Source organism: Castor canadensis, chromosome 3 (assembly GCF_047511655.1).
Source record: "Castor canadensis chromosome 3, mCasCan1.hap1v2, whole genome shotgun sequence".
NCBI classification, from domain to species: domain Eukaryota; kingdom Metazoa; phylum Chordata; class Mammalia; order Rodentia; family Castoridae; genus Castor; species Castor canadensis.
Window position 1 is genome coordinate 29,801,650 of NC_133388.1, and position 20,342 is coordinate 29,821,991.

The window sequence follows — 20,342 nt, forward strand, 5'->3', positions numbered from 1 at the left end:
CTAAGAAAATGTCTGTTTTGAGGAAGTGAGGTTTAATACTAACTAACTTAGCTGTATGAAATAACCTGCTTCTTTGCCTATATGAAAACCAAACTGATAAAGGTGACAGTCTAGATATTACCCTGCATGCACAGGTCTGCCGCAGGTAGGTCTCCTGCAGTCTAAAGAGTGATCACAGCCTGGTTTCTCAGCTCTGATTCTTGGATTCTTGGCGTTTTGAATCAGTGTGAGAAAAGAAAGGTATGGTAACTAATAGTACAGGTTTTTGCTTCCTTTGTAGCACCACTGGTTTCACAGCTTGACCTAGAACTGTAATTTTGAAAAGAACTTGCCTGCGGCTTTAACAGAATTAGAACTCTTCTCCAATAAAACTTGGTTTCAAAAAAAAAAAAAAAAAAGACAGACAGTGGGGAGGAGGCTGCAGAAGTTAGGACTGGCCTTGCTGCTCCTTAAAAAAGAGCTAATGAGGAGATGAAGCGGTGTCCCACAGTGTGTCTGAACCATTTCCAGAGTATTAAGGTCATCAGTGGCCTCTGGCTATTCTTTTTCACAGGCTTCTCCCTTCACTTATAAAAGTATTCAGTAGGCTCCTATTGATTTTTAGCTGTTTGAAACACTAAAAATTAGGCTCTGGGTTTCTTTTAGTGCGTATGTCCCACCTCCATCTAATTCTTGTGTAAGAAGAGATATTGTGTAAGCTATTTTTTGTCAGCCAATAAGTTCATATGAACTGTACTAGGATTGATAATGTGTATATATACATACATTATTATATCTAGCTTGGTCAGTATCTAGCTTGATAAAACTTAACAATTAGCTTATTGCTTTAGATTTTTTTCCATTAAAGAAAACACTTGCTGGTTGTGGTGGTGCACGCTGGTAATCAACGAGGTGAAGAGGATGAGGCAGGAGGGTCATGCGTTTGAGGCCAGCCTGGGCTATGCTTAAAAAAAATAAAAGAAAACACTTAAGTTTTCATACATTCATCATTCACACTAGTAATAGATATTGAGTTCCTAGTATGAGCTAGGCATGATCCAAGCACTAAAGTACAGCATCTTACACTGCAGTGAGAGAAGCAGACAGTTAATAAGCACTTCAGGCAAAAGTGCTACAATCAGAAAGATTATGGAAAGAGTATTTTAGACAGGATGCTTAGGGACCCATTCTCAAGGAGGTAAGGAGTGAACGAGACTGAGGAAAAAGGCTTCCAGGTTGAGTTAAGGGCTATGAAAGCTCTGACCAAGATGGGCACCAATGGGTCATGTCTATAATCCTAGCTACTAGGGAGGCTGAGAATGGGAAGATCGAGGTTTGAGGCCAGCCTGGACGAATAGTTCGTGAGCTCCCACCTCCAAAATAACCAGAGCAAAATGAACTGAAGCTGTGACTCATGCAGTAGAGCATTTGTAGTCATGAAGCCTTGCGTTCAAAACCCCAGTCCCACCAAAAAAAAGCCTGGCAAGGCATGCTTGCATGGTGCTTGCATGGCTGGAGTGCAGGGACCTGGCAGTATCTGAAGTTAGAAAGGAATGGGAGGGCCAGGACATATAGGGCCTTGAAAGCCCTGTAGAAACTTTGTACTTTGTTATCAAAGGTAGGAAGCCACTCAAGGTAGTGTCGTGATCTGACTTATATTTAAACAGTTCTCCAATTCTTTTAAGAAGTTCTCCCAGGGGAGATGCTATTTCCCTTCTTTCCCAGAGGCACACATTGTAAATTTGAAGTTTACCATTCCTAGTCGTTTATTTATTTTTTATTTTTTGGCAATACTGAAGTTTGAACTCAGGTGCTCATGCTTGCTAGGCAGGTGCCCTCACCCCTTAAGCCCCTCATGTACAAGTTTTTTCGAGAATGTATGTTTGTTTCATTTCTCTTGGGAGTAGAATTGCTGGTAACTAGGAACATTTTAGAAACTGTTTTGTAGAGGGTTTGGGTCATTCTGTAATCTCACCAGTGTTACGTGATTATAATTTTTTTTTTTGCTGTTTTTGTTTATTTTTTGAGACATGATCTGTAATATAGCCCAGGCTGCCATTCTCCTGCCTCAGCTTCCTCTTGAGTGCTGGGATTATAGATATGCGCCACCATGCCAACTCTTTCTTTGATTTCTTTCCCCTTGGTATTGGGCATTGAACCCAGGGCTTTGGCACATGCTAGGTAAGTGCTCTACCACTTGAGCCACACCCAGAGCCCCTTTACTTTGCATTTTGTTTCTGAGGTAGGGTCTCCCTAACTAATTTTTTCTGGCCTGGAACTCTCAAGTCTCCTGCGTGTGCTTTCTCATTAACTTTGATTACAGGTATGTGCCCTTACACCTGGTGTCATCCTTGGATGCACAAGTTTTAATTTTAATGTAGTTCATTGTATCAATTTTCCTTTTAATTGTTTATACTTTGTTTATTCAAAGGTCATAAAATTTGCATGTGTTTTTCTTTTTCTTTCTTTCTTTTCTTTTTTTTTTTTTGTGGTACCAGGGATTGCTCTCAGGGCCTTGCTGTTGCTAGGCAGGTGCTCTATCACTTGAGCCATACCCGAGCTCTTTTTTGTTTTTGTTATTTTTTGCTGGGGTTCTGCCTTGAACCCTGATCCTCCTACCTATGCCTCTCATGTAGCTGGGATTACAGACATTATCACCATTCCTGGCTTGTTTGTTTAGATAGGGGTCTCCCTAATTTTTTGCCTAGACTGGCCTCAAACCATGATACTCCTGATTTCTTCCTCTGGAGTAGTTAGGAATTTAGGCATGTGCTACTACATCCAGCCTTACATGTGTGTTTTCTTCCATAGTTTTAGCTCTTATATTAGGTCTTCTAATGCATTTTGATGTTTTCTGGGTTTTTTTGTTTTGTTTTGTGGAGCTTGGAATCGACCTCAATCACTCATCCACTGAGCTACACCGTTGGCTCCTTTCTAGAGGGTCCAGATTAGTTCTTTTGCATGTGGAGTGGGTATCCAGTTATCCTGTATCCTTTTTTTTTTTTTTTTTTTTATGTACTAGGGTTTGAACTCAGGGATTCACACTTGGTAGGCAGGCAGTCTTCCTCTCGAGCCATACTGCCAGCCCTTTTTGTTTTGATTATTTTGGAGTTAGAATCTCTTGCCCCGACCAGCCTGGACCTCAATCCTCCTATTTTACACCGTCTGCCTTAGCTGGGATGACAGGTGTGTACCACCATGCCCATCTTTTTTTCTGTAGAGATGGGGTCTTGCAAACTTTTTTGCTGGGGTTGGCCTGGAACCATGATTGTGCCTTCCTTCCCAGTCTCCCATCTAGTTAGGGATGACAGGTGTGCCATCACACCCAGCTATTGGTTGATATGGGGTCTTGTGAGATTTTTTTTGCCTGGGCTGACTTCAAAACAAGATCCTCCTGATCTCAGTCTCTCAAATAGCTAGGATTACAGGTGTGAGCCATTGCACAAGGCTCCTATACTACTTTTTGAAAAAGCCATTCTTTCTTCCATGAATTGTCTTGGCATTCCTGTAAAAAAAAATTCCTATAAAAATCATAAATGTATTTATTTCTGAACTCTGAAGTCTATTCTATTGATCCATATGTCTTTCCTTCTGTCATTACCACACTGTCTTGACTACTGTGGTTTTGTAGTAAGTTCTGACATTGGGAAGTGTATGCTCCAACTTTATTCTTCCTATTCAAGAGTCTGTCTATTCTGGGTTTCTCACATTTCCATATGAAATTTACGATTAGTTTGTCAATCTCAAAAAAAAACCCAAAACTGGTATTTTGTTTTGATCTGTAGGTCAACTTGAAGAGGTTTTGCATCTTAAAGTTTTCCAGTCCCCGAACATCAGAAATCTTTCCATTTTATTTAGATTTTCCTTAATTTCTTTGAGTAATGTTTTGCTTTGTACTGTTTAGAGTAGAAGTTTTATGCTTCTTTTATTAACTTTTTCCTCTTAAGTCTAAGTCTTACATTCTTTTTTCTGCTGTAGCATACAGAAATTTTACACAATCAAAATTTTCAACCTTTGTGTTTTCATGGTTTTAGGAAAGTCATTCTGTACTCCACAGTCATAAAGATTTATCATACACGCCACAGTTTTAAATTTTTTGGTTTTTATGTTTGAGTATTTAGCAACCTAGAATTGATTTTTACAGAATGGTATCAACTGGGGATCTATTTTTTATTTTTTTTCCACATGGAAAGGCCACTTTTTTTAGTACCAGTTAATAAAAAGGAAATCCATTCCCCAGTAATTTGTAGTGACACCACTATTGTCAAATTCTATACTTACAGTATACTTTGTTGGGCTTCTTATCTGATTCTCTTTTTTGTTGTTTGAAACCAGATGCCCAAATCTCTTTAGTTCTGTAATTGTTCTTATTAGCTAATAAAAGTGATTCTTCCCACCTCATTTATCTTCAAGACTGCCTTGGTCCTCTTGGCCCTTTCCTACATGAATTTTAGAATCAATTTGTTAAAGAAGATTAAGGACTTTGATAGGAAAATGGTCATGTCTAACTAGAAGTGTGTTTTACAACTAGCTTTGGAAGCATTTTTCAGCCCATTCTGCATGAGACATAAGGAAAATTATTGGCAAAAAATAGGGAATTTATCCTGATTGTAAGAAAAAATGTGGACTCTACTTTTCAAATTTTCCTTGCTGTCAAAAGAGGACCTTCTGGAAGCATATGTTCAGAGAGTGACATAGCTTGTGTGATTTGCCCAAAGCTCCAAACTATTCTCGTTAGTATGTGTGGTATGCAGTAGGAGAAGCTAGTGCGTGTCAGTAAAATTCCAAGAAAAGACTACTCAGCAGAACTGATTTTAAGGAACAACAGAATACACTACTTGGAAATGAATGGGGTTCATTTAATGCAAAAGACTTGATGACAGTTCTTTGATTGCTGAAGAATTGTGGGTGGTTCATATTAGACATCAAGTTTTAAAATAAGTTCCAAAGATCCACCAGGTAGGCAGGTTCTGTCATCTTAGCATTCAACTGGAGTTTGTTCTTTTGCCTAAGGAAATCGTGCTTATGTGGTCTGTGTTTGTATCAGAAATGTTTGCTTTTGTTTTCCCTAATAATTAGGTTGTCATTATTGCATCATTGCATGGTTCATAGTGCTTTCATGGGACTCTTGAAAGCTGTATTCAGAATCATTCCTTTTCAGTCATTTTTACAGTGTTATTAAATCTTACTTGTTCAGTTGCTTATTTGTTTTCCTGATATTAAAGAAACAGTACAAAATACCTATTTCAGGCTTTTATTTTATTTTATGTCTTTCTTGCACTCTTTCCTCTTTATTTCTCTTGCCCTTTCTTTTTTAGAAAGTAGCAAGGATATTTATTGTCAAAATAAGAGATAATAACAGAAGACACAAATTAATTTTTCTAACAATTTTAGACTCTAAGCCTTCTCTATTAGAAGGTCAGCTCTTTATGTAAACTAAACACTGCCAAGATTTTCTTTTACTGTGAAGTGCATCATAAGGACAATTGGCAAAATCTCAACAGAGTTGTAGACTAGATACTAGTATTGTATCAAATTCTTGATTTTGACAGGTATGCTGTTAAGAAAAAGTTGTGTAAGAGAATGTCTGTTTTTAAGAAATTCACACTTAAGTGTTAAAAGGTAAAGAGAAATCATAACTGCAACTGAATACACAAGTGGTTCAAGAAAACAAGACTGTGACAAGAAGCTTGACATGACTGGAACAGAAGCCCAGAGGTAGGAAGGAGGAAATAATGGCAACGTGAGGGGCTGCAGACTGACTTTGGTGCCATGATGGTGTAGACTAAGTTTTGGTTCTCTGGGAGTTGAGACTTGAGACTTTATCTTGTAAAGTCATTGAAATTTTTTGAGCAAGGAAGTGTCTTGATCACATTGTTTGGAGAGGAGATAGTGGAGTGTGGGAAGAGTCCTGGTGGCAGGGAGACCAAATGGGAGGAAGGATATTATAATAGTCTGTTGAAGGGAGAAACATTGAATTTTTTTTTTGAAGAATACAACATGCTAGTCCACTATACCAGGCTATTATATAAAATATGCTATTCTATTGTGAAGGTGTATAGCTCCATGAATTTTAACTTGTGTATATTGTGTATTCTGTGCCTGTCTCAAGATATGCAGTATTTTAAGCCTTCTTAAAATTCCGTGGTTTCCAACAAGAATATCTTGTAAGGCACTAAAATTCATTATTAGTTCTGCTGGAAGCCAGAAAATAAGGTAGAGTTAAAGATGACTCCAAACTTGGGAGACTGGGTAGACTGGATTATGATGCTGGTCAATCAAAATAAGTAATAGAAGAAGAGGATCAGGTTTTAATTGAGAGAGGGGTGAGGATGGTGAGATAAGAAGTTCAGTTTAGGACAGGCACCGGTTTCTCATTCCTGTAATACTAGCTACTTGGGAGGCAGTTAGAAGCCAGCCCAGGCAAACAGTTCTCAAGACCCTATCTTGAAAATGCCTAACACAAAATGGGGCTGGTGGACTGGTTCAAAAGATAGAGCCCCTGAGTTCAAACCCCAGTACCACCAAAAAAAAACCATTCAGTTTTAGCCTCCTTGAGTTTGAGGCACCGGTGGAATGTAGAAGAATTACATGGGAGGCAGGTAGAAATACAAATTTGGAGCTCTGGAAGGAAATTTGGGATTACAACAGATACTAGTGTACTCATTAGCATGTAAGTTCTACTTGAGAACTAACAAATAGATGAGGATTCCCTAGGGGCTGTAGGTGTGAGATGACCTGAAGTTATGATAGGCCATTACTGTTTTTTGCTCTGTTTTTGTCCATAGTGAGTAAAATCTGTGGCAAAACTCACTTTCAGTGTTTTAAAAATAAATGACAAATGAAAAGTCAGTAATATATATTCACTGTAAAAAAAGAAAGAAAATCAAAATCAAACTGGTTTACATATAAGTAAGAAGTATCCCTTCTTCCCTACTTCACTTCCTGCCACCAGTCTTTTTTTTTTTTTATTGTTTTATTATTCATATGTGCATACAAGGCTTGGGTCATTTCTCCCCCATGCCCCCACCCCCTCCCTTACCACCCACTCCACCCACTCCCTCTCCCCCCCACTGCCACCAGTCTTATGTCTCCTTCCAGGCAGCTTTCAAGCATATATAAGCAGGTATATTATACATGTAATTTATCTTTTGATTATACTTTCCCACTATTGCTTTGGTTAAGAGTGCCTTTTCAGGTGCGTAATGAACATGGTTGACAGCCTATAGGTATGTAGATTAAATAGCCTTGTTGGTTTGATTTTTTTTTGTTTTCCCCTTGTTTTATAGTGGTATGCCTGTACTGTTGACTGAACAAATTTCTTTTCTTAGCTTTTTTTTTTTTTCTTTTTTATTTTCTTGAACAGTAATTTTACTGTTGAAGCAAGTGTATCTTGGTGAATACCAAGAGTGCCTAAATCTTGTATAATACTAACATAGCGTTACATTCTTGTTTGTTTCTCATGGACATGTGTGTTTCTTCAACCTGGAGGGAGTGTAATATACTAGTATTTTCTTGATTACATCATTGATAGTATAACTCTCAAGTTAAAAATGATTGAATGGCTTATTAAGAGCCCTCCTGGTGAACCTAGAATTTGAAACACACTATAAGAATTTTAGCCCATGTTTTGTTTACAGTGAACTTGAGACTAAAAAACATTAGATCTAAGCTCTAGAAATGGCCTAAAGTTACCTGTGTAATCACTCTAACTTAATCTCTTCTTTGCTAGAGTACTTGTTCTGAAAGAGCATAATACATGTTTTTATTAATTGAACAGATATTTATTGTGCCCCTATGAGATGTCACTTTAAGTAGTAATAAAAGGAAATGTTATTTAGTGTTAACTCTTTGTTAACAATAAATGCTATCCTGGATGGCGGATGTGAAACAGTGAACAAAGCAGGCCAGGTGCTTTTCCTCATGGAATATTATGTAAGATGGTAATACTCTTAGTGTTATTGAATCATGTGAGAGGTAAAATTTAGTATCAGTACTTAGAGATCAAATAATTTTGTTCTCTCTGAGTTCTAAGACTTTTCTACCTAAGAAGTTTTCATATCAGTTGGCCTGTCCATTTTGCCCCTGCATGATGAGGGTCACTGGTGGTTTGATTTAAACCACATTTCAAAAGTCACTTTATAGTTAAACCTTAGTTCTTTACAATATGTTTAATTTTAAATAAGGCTATTTAGAATCTCACACAGTATTTACAAGCAAACAAATGGACTGGGGATGTAGCTTAGTGGTTGAGCACTTGCCTAGTACATGTAAGGCCATATATTTGACCCTGTATTCATAACAACAACAACAGGCTAATTAATGATTTGACTGGCTTTTTCCTAGATAGTCCAACCTATAGTATGAATTTACTTGTCTTGCTGTTTAGGGATGTTAGAAATAAAGGAGGATATCTTTAACCATTGCAGTTTTGTCACGTAAATTGGCTGTCTATAGTTAGAGACTATGGGGCTGTGTAACTCTCCTGGCTTTTTAATGTATACAATTGAGGATGAGTAGTTTAAAAAATTTCATAGTTGAGGAGAGTTTGGCACTGGTATTAAATATAGGATTCTTAAGGCAAAGCATTTTCAGATGTAGTTCTGTATAGAGATTACCAGAATAAGTGATTTAAAAACATTTTTTTAATGTATCTTAAACTGCTTTTCATTCTTTGCCCAGATTTAACAGCTTCTGTTTTGTTTTTAATTTTTATTAAACAATTTCCTTCCTTTCTTCTCCTCCCTCCCTCCCCCAGGTTAGCTGTGAACTCATAGGTTCAAGCCTTCCACCTGCCTCAGCCTCCCAAGTAGCTGGAACTATAGGCAGCACCACTGCACTCAGCTATCTTTCCCCTTTTGTACACTGCTGGAGCACACTTTTGTGCATAACAATTTGTGTTATCACTGACAAAGGTTAATATGAACCATGTGTTTCCAAAGTGGCCTGCTGCTGACTGTTACTTGAAATACTATGGCTGGGTGCTTTAAGAATGTGTGGTAGTAAGGCATTTACACATATTTTTATATTCTAAAACTGAATTTATTGTTGGAACTTTTGGTCACTTCAGTGGTAAGCTAATACAGTATTTTTCAGAATAGGCTTTCTCTTTGCTTATTTATTTTAAAAATTTTCTTTATTAGAACAAAGGAAGTTATGCTCCCTTCAATCATAGCATTTTAAAATCTATTTCAGAAAATTAAATTGTAATAAAAAACCAGGTTTAGGCATTGTTTAGTAAGTCTTCCTTATTCTTTTCTTTTTACACTGTTCATGCATTATTTTTAATAAAAAATAAGCATACCCTGCTTAGATCCTAGTGTTTCATTGGACTATTACTTATATAATTCTCAAGGAATAATTCAACAAATCTCTGAGGACTTAGATTTTAAGTAGAAATCTTTTTCTTGCAGTGATTGTTTTTTGCTTATTTATTTATTTATTTATTTATGTGGTGGTACTGGGGTTTAAACTCTTGCAGTGATTGGAATAAGCATTTTTAACTTCTCTTTCAGATTCATCATGTTACAGAAAATGGAGGACTATATAAAAGACCATTTAATGAGGCTTTTGAAGAAACACCCATGCTGGTTGCTGTGCTCACATATGTGGGGTATGGTGTACTCACCCTCTTTGGATATCTTCGAGATTTCTTGAGGCATTGGAGAATTGAAAAGTGTCACCATGCAACAGAAAGAGAAGAACAAAAGGTAATTGTTACATCTTAGATTTTGTAAATGGAATCCTTTTATAGAAATCTTAGAAAAAACTAGCTTTTTTCCTTAGAAATTTGGGCACATTAAAATACATATTTCAAATGTAGTTAAACTTTGTGAAAACGTTGCACAAAGAAAGCTGAAAGCATGGTTGGAGGCATGGAAAAATCAAACCACTTAACGTATTTTTAATTTAGTCACTATAAGAATTTAGGTCTACTGTTTCATGAGGTAGGGAGTTAAAAATGTATCTGAAGATGCCTAGCATCAGAGCTGGTATGTGGCCACAGGAGTGTGAAGTGCCAAAGCTACATTCTTTCTGTTCAGGTTTCCTACTGTGTTCCACATTGTGTTTACAGTCATCTGCAAAGATTGAGTTCTCATGGTGTGTTTTCTCCTGGACACATTATACATAGTTGTCAGGTTCGCAGATCAGCTCCTCTACCTAAACAAACAAGCCCTAAAACCAAATGTGGCCTAGCCAGTCTGTTTACAGTAGCAAAGGATCTTGTTTTAGTAATGGTAAACAGAGATAATTGTGGCTCTCTCCCAGGAGGAGTACCTCTTTCACTTCTTCACTTTTCTCAATGAACTTTTTTATGGTTTTAAAGTTTTATACAATACACATGTATTACCTATTTGTAATAAACAAATAGAGACAGGGTTTAAAAATGCCAGATTTTGCTAAAACTAAAACAAACTTGTTTGCTCTTGAAATGTGAATTATGGAGAAGTTGTCTTCCAGGCCAGGAGATGTACCAAGTTAGAGAAAGGCTTAAGATGTTAGCTTCATTTATTGTCCATCATAGCTCTCACTCTTGTGGAACATTAGAGGAGAGAGACAGGTGTGGGGATGCCAAGGTCACTGAGAGAGGAGCCAGTGAAGAAAGGGAAAGAGTACATATCAAGAAAGGGCTGAGCATGGTGGCATGTCCCTATAGTCCCAGCTGCTTGGGAGGCTGAGGCAGGAAATCGCTTGATCCCAGGAGTCACAGGCCAGTCTGGGCAACACAGCAAGTCCCTGGAGAATAAAAGGCATTGTCAGCTACTAGGAAAACAAAACCAGTCAGTGTATGTAAGGGTTTAGAATTCTGACACCCGGGAGAACTCAGGATCAGGTGTCCTTCTCTCTCATCTTAGCCATTTTGCACCCCTTCGCAGCCCTAGTACCATAATTTGGGCATCCTGCTTATTACATCAAAATGAGTATGAGTTAATTTCATTAAGAAAATGTTTATTTTAAAGAATGTCTATTGCAAGCAGAGCCGTGTATTCAGAACTCAATCCAGTAGGCAAAAATAATTTTCACCACTGACGGTTTGAACACATTTTTAAATTTCTTTGATTCTGCTTCTGCTCTACCTCTGAGTGCATCTACCCAGAGTGCATCCAAAACATGTTGATTTTTGTACACCCCTCAGTTACAGCTTCCTATGCATTTATTGTGTTGAACAGTATTTCATTTACTTGTTCACAAGCTCAAGGTCATCCATTCCTCTAGACTAATTTGGTGATGGTTGTGACTGATGGTAGCTGACACTTTATAGCATAGGCAAAGGCATGAGGAATGTTTGGGAAGACTTGAAAATGTGGATATATGAGGAATTGTGATTTGAATGTCAAATGAAGAAGTTTGACAGGCAATAAGGAGTCCTGGAAAGTTTTTGAGCAGGGGAGTTGATTATGGCTTACACAGCTAGAACTCAAAATGTGATGAATGAGTGAATGAATGAATGAGTGAAATAATGAAGAGGCATCTGAGTTACTTTGTAAATGAGTCATTATCTTTTGAACTTGTTTCGTGTTTCAGAAGATGAGTTAACTGTTTAAGTACTGAGGGCAACTTGTATGTATTTAATATTATGTGAGAAAATTAGAACACGGAATTTATTCTTAATCAGTTTCTAATATTGTCAAGGAAACAAACACTTCAAATGTTTGCCTTGCCTGGGCTGGCTTCGAGCTGTGATCTGCCTGATCTCTAGGATTACAGGCATGAGCTACTGGTGCCAGGCTCCAAAACCATTGTACAAGTAAATAGTGCTTAGATTGTATGAAAATGTAGAACAGAAAAATAATCTGAGTATTGTAGGGTTAATTAGGAAGTAAACCTTGGAGGAGTAATAAGAGGAAATGGGGGGGAGCCAGTGGGATGGACATTTACCTCTACCATTTGTTGAGATAATTGTACTAAATTATTCAAATTCATTTCAATGGGATTTTCACAGTAAATAACAGCACTTTAAACAGTTAAATTCTGCTATTCTCTTATAAAATCCAGCTTTTAGAAAGAAAAGGATTATTAAGTCTTATGAGAAATTTGTTTCCTCATGCTATAGAGATGTAGTAGAAAGCGCAGGCAGATTTAAGTGTTAAACTGGAAAGGTGTGAGGGAAAGTGTTTGCCTGGGATATAAAATGCAAATATATTGCTGCTTCCTCTTTTCACTGAGTGAGTGGTATCCAGAGCCACATCCTGATCTTCTTCTTCATTCCATTACAAAAGAGAGCCTGATTTAACTGTATGTGTTAGTTTTTTATAGAGAAAAGTAGTGTGTTGCTTTGGGTCCACCTAGATTACATGGTCACACTAACAAAGACGAGTGATCATGAGTTTGTTCTATTTTGAATGAATTGCATAAAATTCTTAGAATTCTTTATCATTTGATCCTCTGTAGTGGTGTTTTGAACAAGAATATTTTTTCCCAGTTCATAGTTTTTTTTATGTGAGTTGATGCTAGTAGTCCAGAAACATGTATGTAATAGACATAGGAAAGGTTTGAATTAATAAAAATGTTCTAATATACAGATAGGAAATACCTAGAAATCTAAGGTGTAAAGTATGGTGTGCTAAATTGAAAACTAACATTTTGCCTCCATAGCATGTTCATGATCAGATAGTCAGAAATGGGGGGGGAAGGGATATTATGAATGCATATCCTGATACATTCAATTTTCAAGGTACAAAAGAAGGAAATTGATTGAAATATATTAATTAGAGTTCCTGGAAGGATTTTATTCTTGATCTCCTTCAAAAAAATAGCTTAAGCAGAAGGTGTGGCTCAAGTGGTAGAACACTTACCTAACAAATGCAAGGCCCTGAGTTCAAATCTCAGTACTGTCCCCCTCCAAAAAAAGTAGCTTAATATGAATATTCTGATAATTGTCATTTTAGCAGTATCTTTGGAAACTCCCAATTACAGTGTATAATTGCCTAGTGTATTAAGCTAGGGGATTAGTCAATTGGTCTGTCTTTGGTTCTGTGGGTCATTACACATTAAAAAAGAACAAAACTTTGTGTTGTGTGGAGCCCTGGACAGCAGTCATCTTTTTAAAAACAGCTTTACTGAGGTATAATTTATATACCCTAAAGGTCACCTGTTTAAAGTGTACAATATGGTGGCTTTTAGTAAATACCATATCTAATTTTATAATATTTTCTTTTCTCCAGAAACTCTGTATCCATTAGCAGTTATTGCTTCCTTACCCACCTGCCAGGAAACTACTGATCTATTCTGGACATTTCATATACAAGTGTAATCTTTTATGTGGCCCGTTTCACTTTGCATAATGTTTTTGAGGTTCATCTATGTTGTAGCATGATCAGTACTTCCTTTTTTATTGCTAAATAATATTCCATCATATGGACTCCTTTTTATTTACTACCCTGTTTTTATTTATCCTAGGGGCTTCTCACTGGTAAGAAGCTATGCCCAAAATAAAATTTTTAAAAGAATTTTGCAGTACATTTAGTACTCTATTCTTCTCCATTGCTGCCAGTATTAAGTTTGCAAAAGTTTCCCTATCATCTATTGAAGTTTTTTGTTTGGAGCAACTATGTAGCTTTTTTGGTTTTTGGCAGAACTGGGGTTTGAACTTAGAGGGTGCTCTACCACTTGAGTTATGCCTCCAGCCCCTTTTGCTTTAGGTTTTTTAGGTGTGGTTTTTTTTTTTTTTTTTCTTTCAGTACTGGAGTTTGAACTTAGGACCTACACCTTGAGCCATTCTACCAACCCTTTTTCTGTGATTTCTTTTTTTTTTTTTTTTTTGAGAGGGGTTCGTGAACTACTTGCCCTGGACTGACTTTGAACCACAATCCTGATCTCTGCCTCCCAAGTAGGTAGAATTTCAGGCATGAGCCACCACCGCCTGGTTAGGCTTCAATCTTTTAACTCAGATTTTCTTTGCATATAGCAGCTTGAAACTGTGTTTTACTATTAGCTGGGAATGTAAGAGTTTAAATAACTGGTTCTTATTTCATTTTCTGAATTGTTCCAAGATTAAATTTGGTGCCATTGGGATATTAAAGTGGTAAAATGATTTTAAAATGCTTATTGATAATGAGACTGGATGCAGTGACTTATGCCTCTAATCCCAGCTGCTCTGGAGGGGATTGAGAGGACTGCAGTTTGAGGCCTGTCTGAGCAAAAAGTTAGTGAGACACCCCTCCCCTCCATCTTAACCAAAAAGTCCAGTGTAGTGGTGTGTGCCTGAAATCCCAGCTACCTGGAAGGCCATAGGTAGGAGTATCATGGTGTGAGGCGAGCCCTGGCAACAACGTGAGACCCTACTTGAAAAATAACTTTAGCAAAAAAGAAAAAGTATCCAAATGGAGAAATAAAATTTAAAAATCATAGTAGAGTTTGTAGATTCTCTGTACTGCCCCTCAGCCCTCAGCAGTTTTTAGATTCTAGTTAGGAAATTTCCTTAGACTTTAAGCTATCTTATAGTTCTATTTATATTTTTCCCTAAAGCATCTTGAAAATGCTGTATCAGTTTTGGAAGCAAAAACTAATAATGTAAAATGTGACTGACTCTTCTTGAATCCAGCCATCCAATAGGGCTTGTTAGAGGTAACGTGATGACTGGCCAGTCCTCTGTCACTCCTGTGTAATACACACCCGACTTGGCTCCTGCTACAGTAGTCTTCCTCTCTGCACCATTCCCCTTAGCACTTAGGCATGTTATTTAATTTATTTATTTTGAGACAGGGTCTCATCCTTGAATCTGTAATCCTCTTTCCTCAGCCTCCTAGGTGCTGGGATTCCAGATGTGTACTGCCATGCCTGGCATATTTCTCCCATCTTAAAGCCTTCTCAGAATGCTGCTTTCCCTTGCTGCTCCTTCCATTCCTTTGTTTGTTTGTTTTTGGTGGTACTGGGGTTTGAACTCAGGGTCTTACTCTTGTAGGCAGGTGCTCTACTGCTTCAGCCACTCCGGCAGTGCTTTTTGTGTTGGGGATTTTCAAGATAGGGTCTTGTGAACTATTTGTCCAGGCTGGTTGATCTCTGCCTCCTAAGTAGCTATGATTATAGGCGGGAACCACTGGCTCCTGGGTCATTCTTTCTTTTAGAGAAAAACTTCCTGGCATTGTTGCTGTTTCCAGTAACTTGCTTCCCACTCACTGCTTAGTCTACTCCAGTCAGGTTTTTGTCTTTCCATGTCAGCTAAAATAGTTCATCTCAGGGCCACCATGACTCTGGTGTTGCAAGATCCTAGAGTCCTTTGTCAGTCTTTACTTTGATACCTATCAGCATTATTTGACACAGTTGATCATTCTGTCTTCTAGAGGCATTTTGTTGGCTTTGGCTCCCAGTATGTAATAATTGCCTGTGTTTTCTTCCTTTTTGGCTATTTTTTCTCATTCTGTTTTGCTGAATCCTCCTCATCTGCCCGACTTCTAGGTGTTGGTGTGGCCCAGACTTTATCCTTAGATGAACATTTTCAGTTCCTCTGTACGCTCATAAGTTCCCATTTTTTATCTCTATCATTCACTGACCCACTGAAATATAGGGCCTTGTATGGAGTTGCCCATTGGACATCTACACATAGGCACCTGAAGCTTTACATGTCTGAAACTGAGCTGATATCCTGTCTCCATGAATGACAGCTGTCTTCTGCCACTTACTTAAGCTCAGAACTTTGGATGCCCACGATTGTTCTTTCTGCCACATACCGTGTGGCCCATCAGCACCTGCAGATTCAGCTACTTCTTCCCAAACTGCATTTCCACTCAGATGCTGTCTCCTACTGCTTGACCTCTCATCTGCTGCTGGACACTTTGCCATTTCTTGAGCAGTCTAAACGCACTCCTGCCTCATTGCCATTGTGCTTGCTGTTCATCCTGCCAGGGAAGTTCTTCCTCCAGATAGTTCCCTCACTCCCTTTTTGTCTTCTCTTCTACCCATGCTACCCTATTAAATTACAGCATGACTCCAGCATCATACATCTACTTTCAGTGCTTGTATTGTTTTCCATTTATATTTTTCACTATCTGATATGCTTTCTGTTTTCTACATTTACATCTCCAATCAAAATATAAATTCCACAAAGGCAGGGATTATTATTTTTTTTTGTTTGCCTCTCTATACCTAGTGCCTAGAAGAGTATACTCGACACTGAGGAAAGTGATAGTGATGTGAGTGGTGGCAAATGATAATCATGAAAAGTTTCCATTCTTGAAATGTTCATGGTCAGGGTGTGTATGTTGGGACACACACACACAAACCGCAAGTGACTCAGTTTTAGAGCTAGGGAAGATAGGTAGCTTTACCCTGAAATTATACTCTGTACCCTTATGGACAGCGCAGAAGCAGCAAGGAAGCAGTAAGGAAGCAGTTTCCTGTCTGTAATGTTAGAGACAGGAAAGAACAAACAGTAGCATGACTTTGGTGAGAACAGTCAGGAAAATTCTTGACCCTGATTGAAAGAGTTAAAGCCAATAGTCTAGTAACCTTTTGACAAGTTGTTTTACCTACTTTTAAAAAAAATTAAGTAGAAGCAAAGATAGTATTATTGGTTTTTTAAAATAAATACTTATAGCTATAAAATAATTTTTAACTGAAGGATGTCTCCATTTTCAGTACTTCTTCTCACTTCTGGTGGGAATTATTTGGGATTTTTAATTTTATTTATTTATTTTGTGGTACTAGAGTTTGAACCTAACAAGGCCTCATGCTTGCTAGGCAGGTGCTATGCCACGTGAGCCATGCTCCCAGTGGGATTTTTAAATTTTTGGTTTAATTTTTGAAACAGTTTTGTCATTTTTCTGCTATATGTATCACATAAAGTTACTTTGTCCTATTACAGAAAAAACACTGCCCTAATAAAAATTCATAGAGTCAAGAAATTTTTTCACTGTATGTTTTTTATGCAGTACAATATTTAATCTTGTCAATTGTCTTAATCTTTCAGCAGCTTTATCACACCTGTAGACAGCATTAGTATTCATTTATTTAGCTGGTATTGGGGTTTGAACTCTGGGCCTTGTACTTGTTAGGGGCAGGCACTTTACTAATTAAGCCATGGCCCCAACTCATTTTTTTTTTTTTTTTTGCCCACACCAGCCTTGGATCACAGATCATCATCCTCCTACCTTGGCCTTTCAGGGAATTACAGATGTGTACCACCATGCCCAGCTTGTTTGTTGACATGGGCCACCTTGGGCTGGCCTTGAACAGTGAACCTCCTTTTTTTTTTTCTTTTATTCATATGTACATACAATGTCTGGGTCATTCCCCCACCCCCCCATCCTCCTAATTGATGCCTTTGGAGTAAGTTAGCATGTCTTAAGAGATTATCAGATGAGTAGCCTTGAGTTTGGTGGCTGAGATTTTGAAAGCACCTTGGTTTTTTCCATATAAATAAGTGTTCTAGTACCATCAAAGTAAGTTTTCTTGTCATGTGGCTAGGTAAATGTAGATGCACATTTTTCCTAGGATAAGGCATTTACCAGAATCTGTTATGTGAAGCTTTCAGAATAAGTGTATGTATGTTATAGAAAGTTTTTCCCTTTTCTACAGAAAGTTTAGAATTTATTTAATCAGAACATTGTTTCCATTATCTTTTAACCTTCTTACTAGTTATACATAGTCAATATAAAAATGTGGGCAGCACTCATCTAGAAATATCAGTGAGAGGTAAATGTGGAGAATAAGGAACACTACTATGAATATGCACCTGTGAGATCAGCACCTAAGTAGCAATAGTTGCCATCACTGCCCTCCCAGATCTTACTGTCTCCCTTTGCCCCACTCTCCCAACTTCTTTAGGGTTTTGTCACCTATGTATGCATTGGTAAACAATAAAATTTTTCTAGGCCCACTTTTGAACTTTATATATATTTATTTGTGCTTTATTGTTTTTATGCTTTATTGTTTACTCAGCATAGGCTTCAGGCATTTGTTGTGAATCTCTACTTGTTTCCATTGCTATGTAATATCTATTTGTTAGTATATCACCATTTATTCATTTTAACATTGATGGAAGTTGAAATTTCTCTCTTTGTTTTTTTGTTTTGGTAAGAGACTAATAAAGCTGTTATAAACATTTTGGTGTATCTGTTTCCTAGGCCTGTGTATATGGGTTTCTTCAGGCTTGCAATTACTGGGTTATAGAGTATACATGTCTTTAATTTCACTTGATAGTGCCAGTTTGTTTTCCAAAGTGATTGTACTGATTGATACACCGACCAGCTGTGTTTGAGAATTCTCATTGTTCCATATCTTTGTTTTTGTTTTTTGGGGTTTTTTCTTTTTCTTTTTTTGCAATACTAGGGCTTGAACTCAGGGCCTCACTCTTGCTGGGCAAAGCTCTACCACTTGAGCCATGTCCCCAGCCTGTTTTGCTTTAGTTATTTTTCAGATAGCATCTTGCTTTTCTCTGGGGCCAACCTTAGACCGTCATCTTCCTGTTTATGCCTTACAGGCATGTACCACCATATCCAGCTTGTTTTATTTATTTTTTGGTGTACCTGGGGTTTGAACCCAAGGCTTCTCGTTTGCAAAGCAGGCACTCTATGGCTTGAGCCATGCCTCCAGTCCATTTTGCTCTGGTTATTTTGGAGATGGGGAGGGGAGGGTCTCTCAAACTATTTGCTTGGGCTATCCTCAAACCTCTACCTCCCCAATCTCAGCCTCCCAAGTAGCTAGGATGACAGGTGTAAGCCACTGGAACCCAGACAGCTTCCCTTCCCTGCCGAAAGCATTTTTATTAGCATACATTAGTTATGCAGGGGGGATTTGTGGTGACATTTCTGAATATGCTTAATTGTACATTGGTTAGATTTGCCCCCACCATCTCTCTACCTCATCCCTCTGCTCCAGCTGCTTGTTTTTTAAATAGGGTCACACATACCCCCTTGCTGGCCTCAAACTGTGATGCTTCTATCTCTACCTCTCAAGTAGCTGGGATTATAGATGTGAGCCATTGTACCCAACTCATTGTTCTATATCTTTACCAACACTTGGTATTTTCAGAATTTAAAATTTTTGCCAGTTCAGTTGGTATATTTGTACTAGTAATCTCATTGTGTTTTAATTTACAGTTCTGTATTGCTCAATGAAGGCAAATACCTTTTTTTGGTTGTTGTTTTGTTTGAGGCAGTATTTCTCTGTAGTCCATGCTGCCTCAAACTCATGAACTTCCTGTCTTAGCCTTCTGAGTGCTGGGATTACATGCATGAAACACTATACTCGGCTCCGGATACCTTTTTCTATGTTTAATGACCATTAAAAGTGTTGATTTCATGAAGTGAAAATCTTTTGTTCAAATCTTTTTGCCTGTTTTTCTCTTGGATTTCTGTATTTTTCTTAATGGGTTACAGGTAACCTTAATATATTTTAGAAGATATTTTACAGCTATCTTCCCCTATTTTGTGGCCTCCCTCCCTTATTCCCTTCCTTCCCTTTGCCTAAGGCCTTCTACACATTAGGCAAGCACTTTATCCTTTTGTTTGTGCCTGTGCCTACATAGTAGCTGGGGTGTACTACTAAACTGGCCTGTATCTTTTTTTTTTTTTTTTTTTTTGTGGTACTGGGGTTTGAACTCAGGGCCTACACCTTGAACCACACCATCAGCCCTTTTTTGTGGTGGGTTTTTTCAAGATAGGGTCTTGCAATCCTCCTGATCTCTGCCTCCTGTGTAGCTAGGATTACAGGTGTGAGCCATAGGTGCTTGGTCTGTATTTCATTTTTTGATACTTATTTTCGGTACTAGGCTCATTTATATGCTTATATGCTCTTGCTCATTTGCCTTGTGTGTGGGTGAGATTCATGTCTGTGTCCTTAGCAGCACTATGTGTTACATGTGTATCATGGACTGCCATGGATTAGTGCCAGTGGTTCAAACTGTGTTTAAAATAGAGGGGATGAATTTAATCAAAGTACATCATATGCATATATGGAAATAAGACAATTGTACAATTAATATATGCTAATAAAAAAGAAAAAGCCAAGAAATTGTTTAATATATGCCTGGATCTTTCTCTGATACAGAGGGAGAGGCAGAGCAATAAAAATAATAGGGCCCTTTTTATTTTCTTGGAAAGGTATGGGTAGATTGAAGTTTAGGTTGAATTATTTCTTCCTTCATTAAGAAATTTCAAATAGAGATTTAGTTTTGTTTTTTGGGGGTTTTTTTTGCTTCATTTTTTAATTGACATAACATAAAAGGAACTATTTTTAATTATACATTCAGTGGTATTTGCTACATTTAAAATGTCTAACCATCTCTTCTGTTTAGTTCCAAACCCTGTATCACCACCAAAGAAGACCCATATCCATTAAGCAATCACTCCCCATTACTCTTTCTCTGCCATTTCTGGCAGTCACTAACCTGCTTTCTGTCTCTGCATGCAGTTTTAACTATT

General features: G+C 37.7%; 1 protein-coding gene across 3 annotated transcripts in view; it reads left to right on the plus strand.

The window, feature by feature from the left end:
- Window positions 1-20,342, plus strand: part of Sptlc2 (serine palmitoyltransferase long chain base subunit 2) — a 116,472-nt gene that overhangs the window by 21,117 nt on the left and 75,013 nt on the right. For all 3 annotated transcript variants that reach the window (XM_074067454.1, XM_074067455.1, XM_020162208.2), the window contains exon 2: window positions 9,495-9,689. In XM_074067454.1, the coding sequence (XP_073923555.1) occupies window positions 9,495-9,689 (195 nt within the window). The remainder of the gene's footprint in view (window positions 1-9,494; window positions 9,690-20,342) is intronic.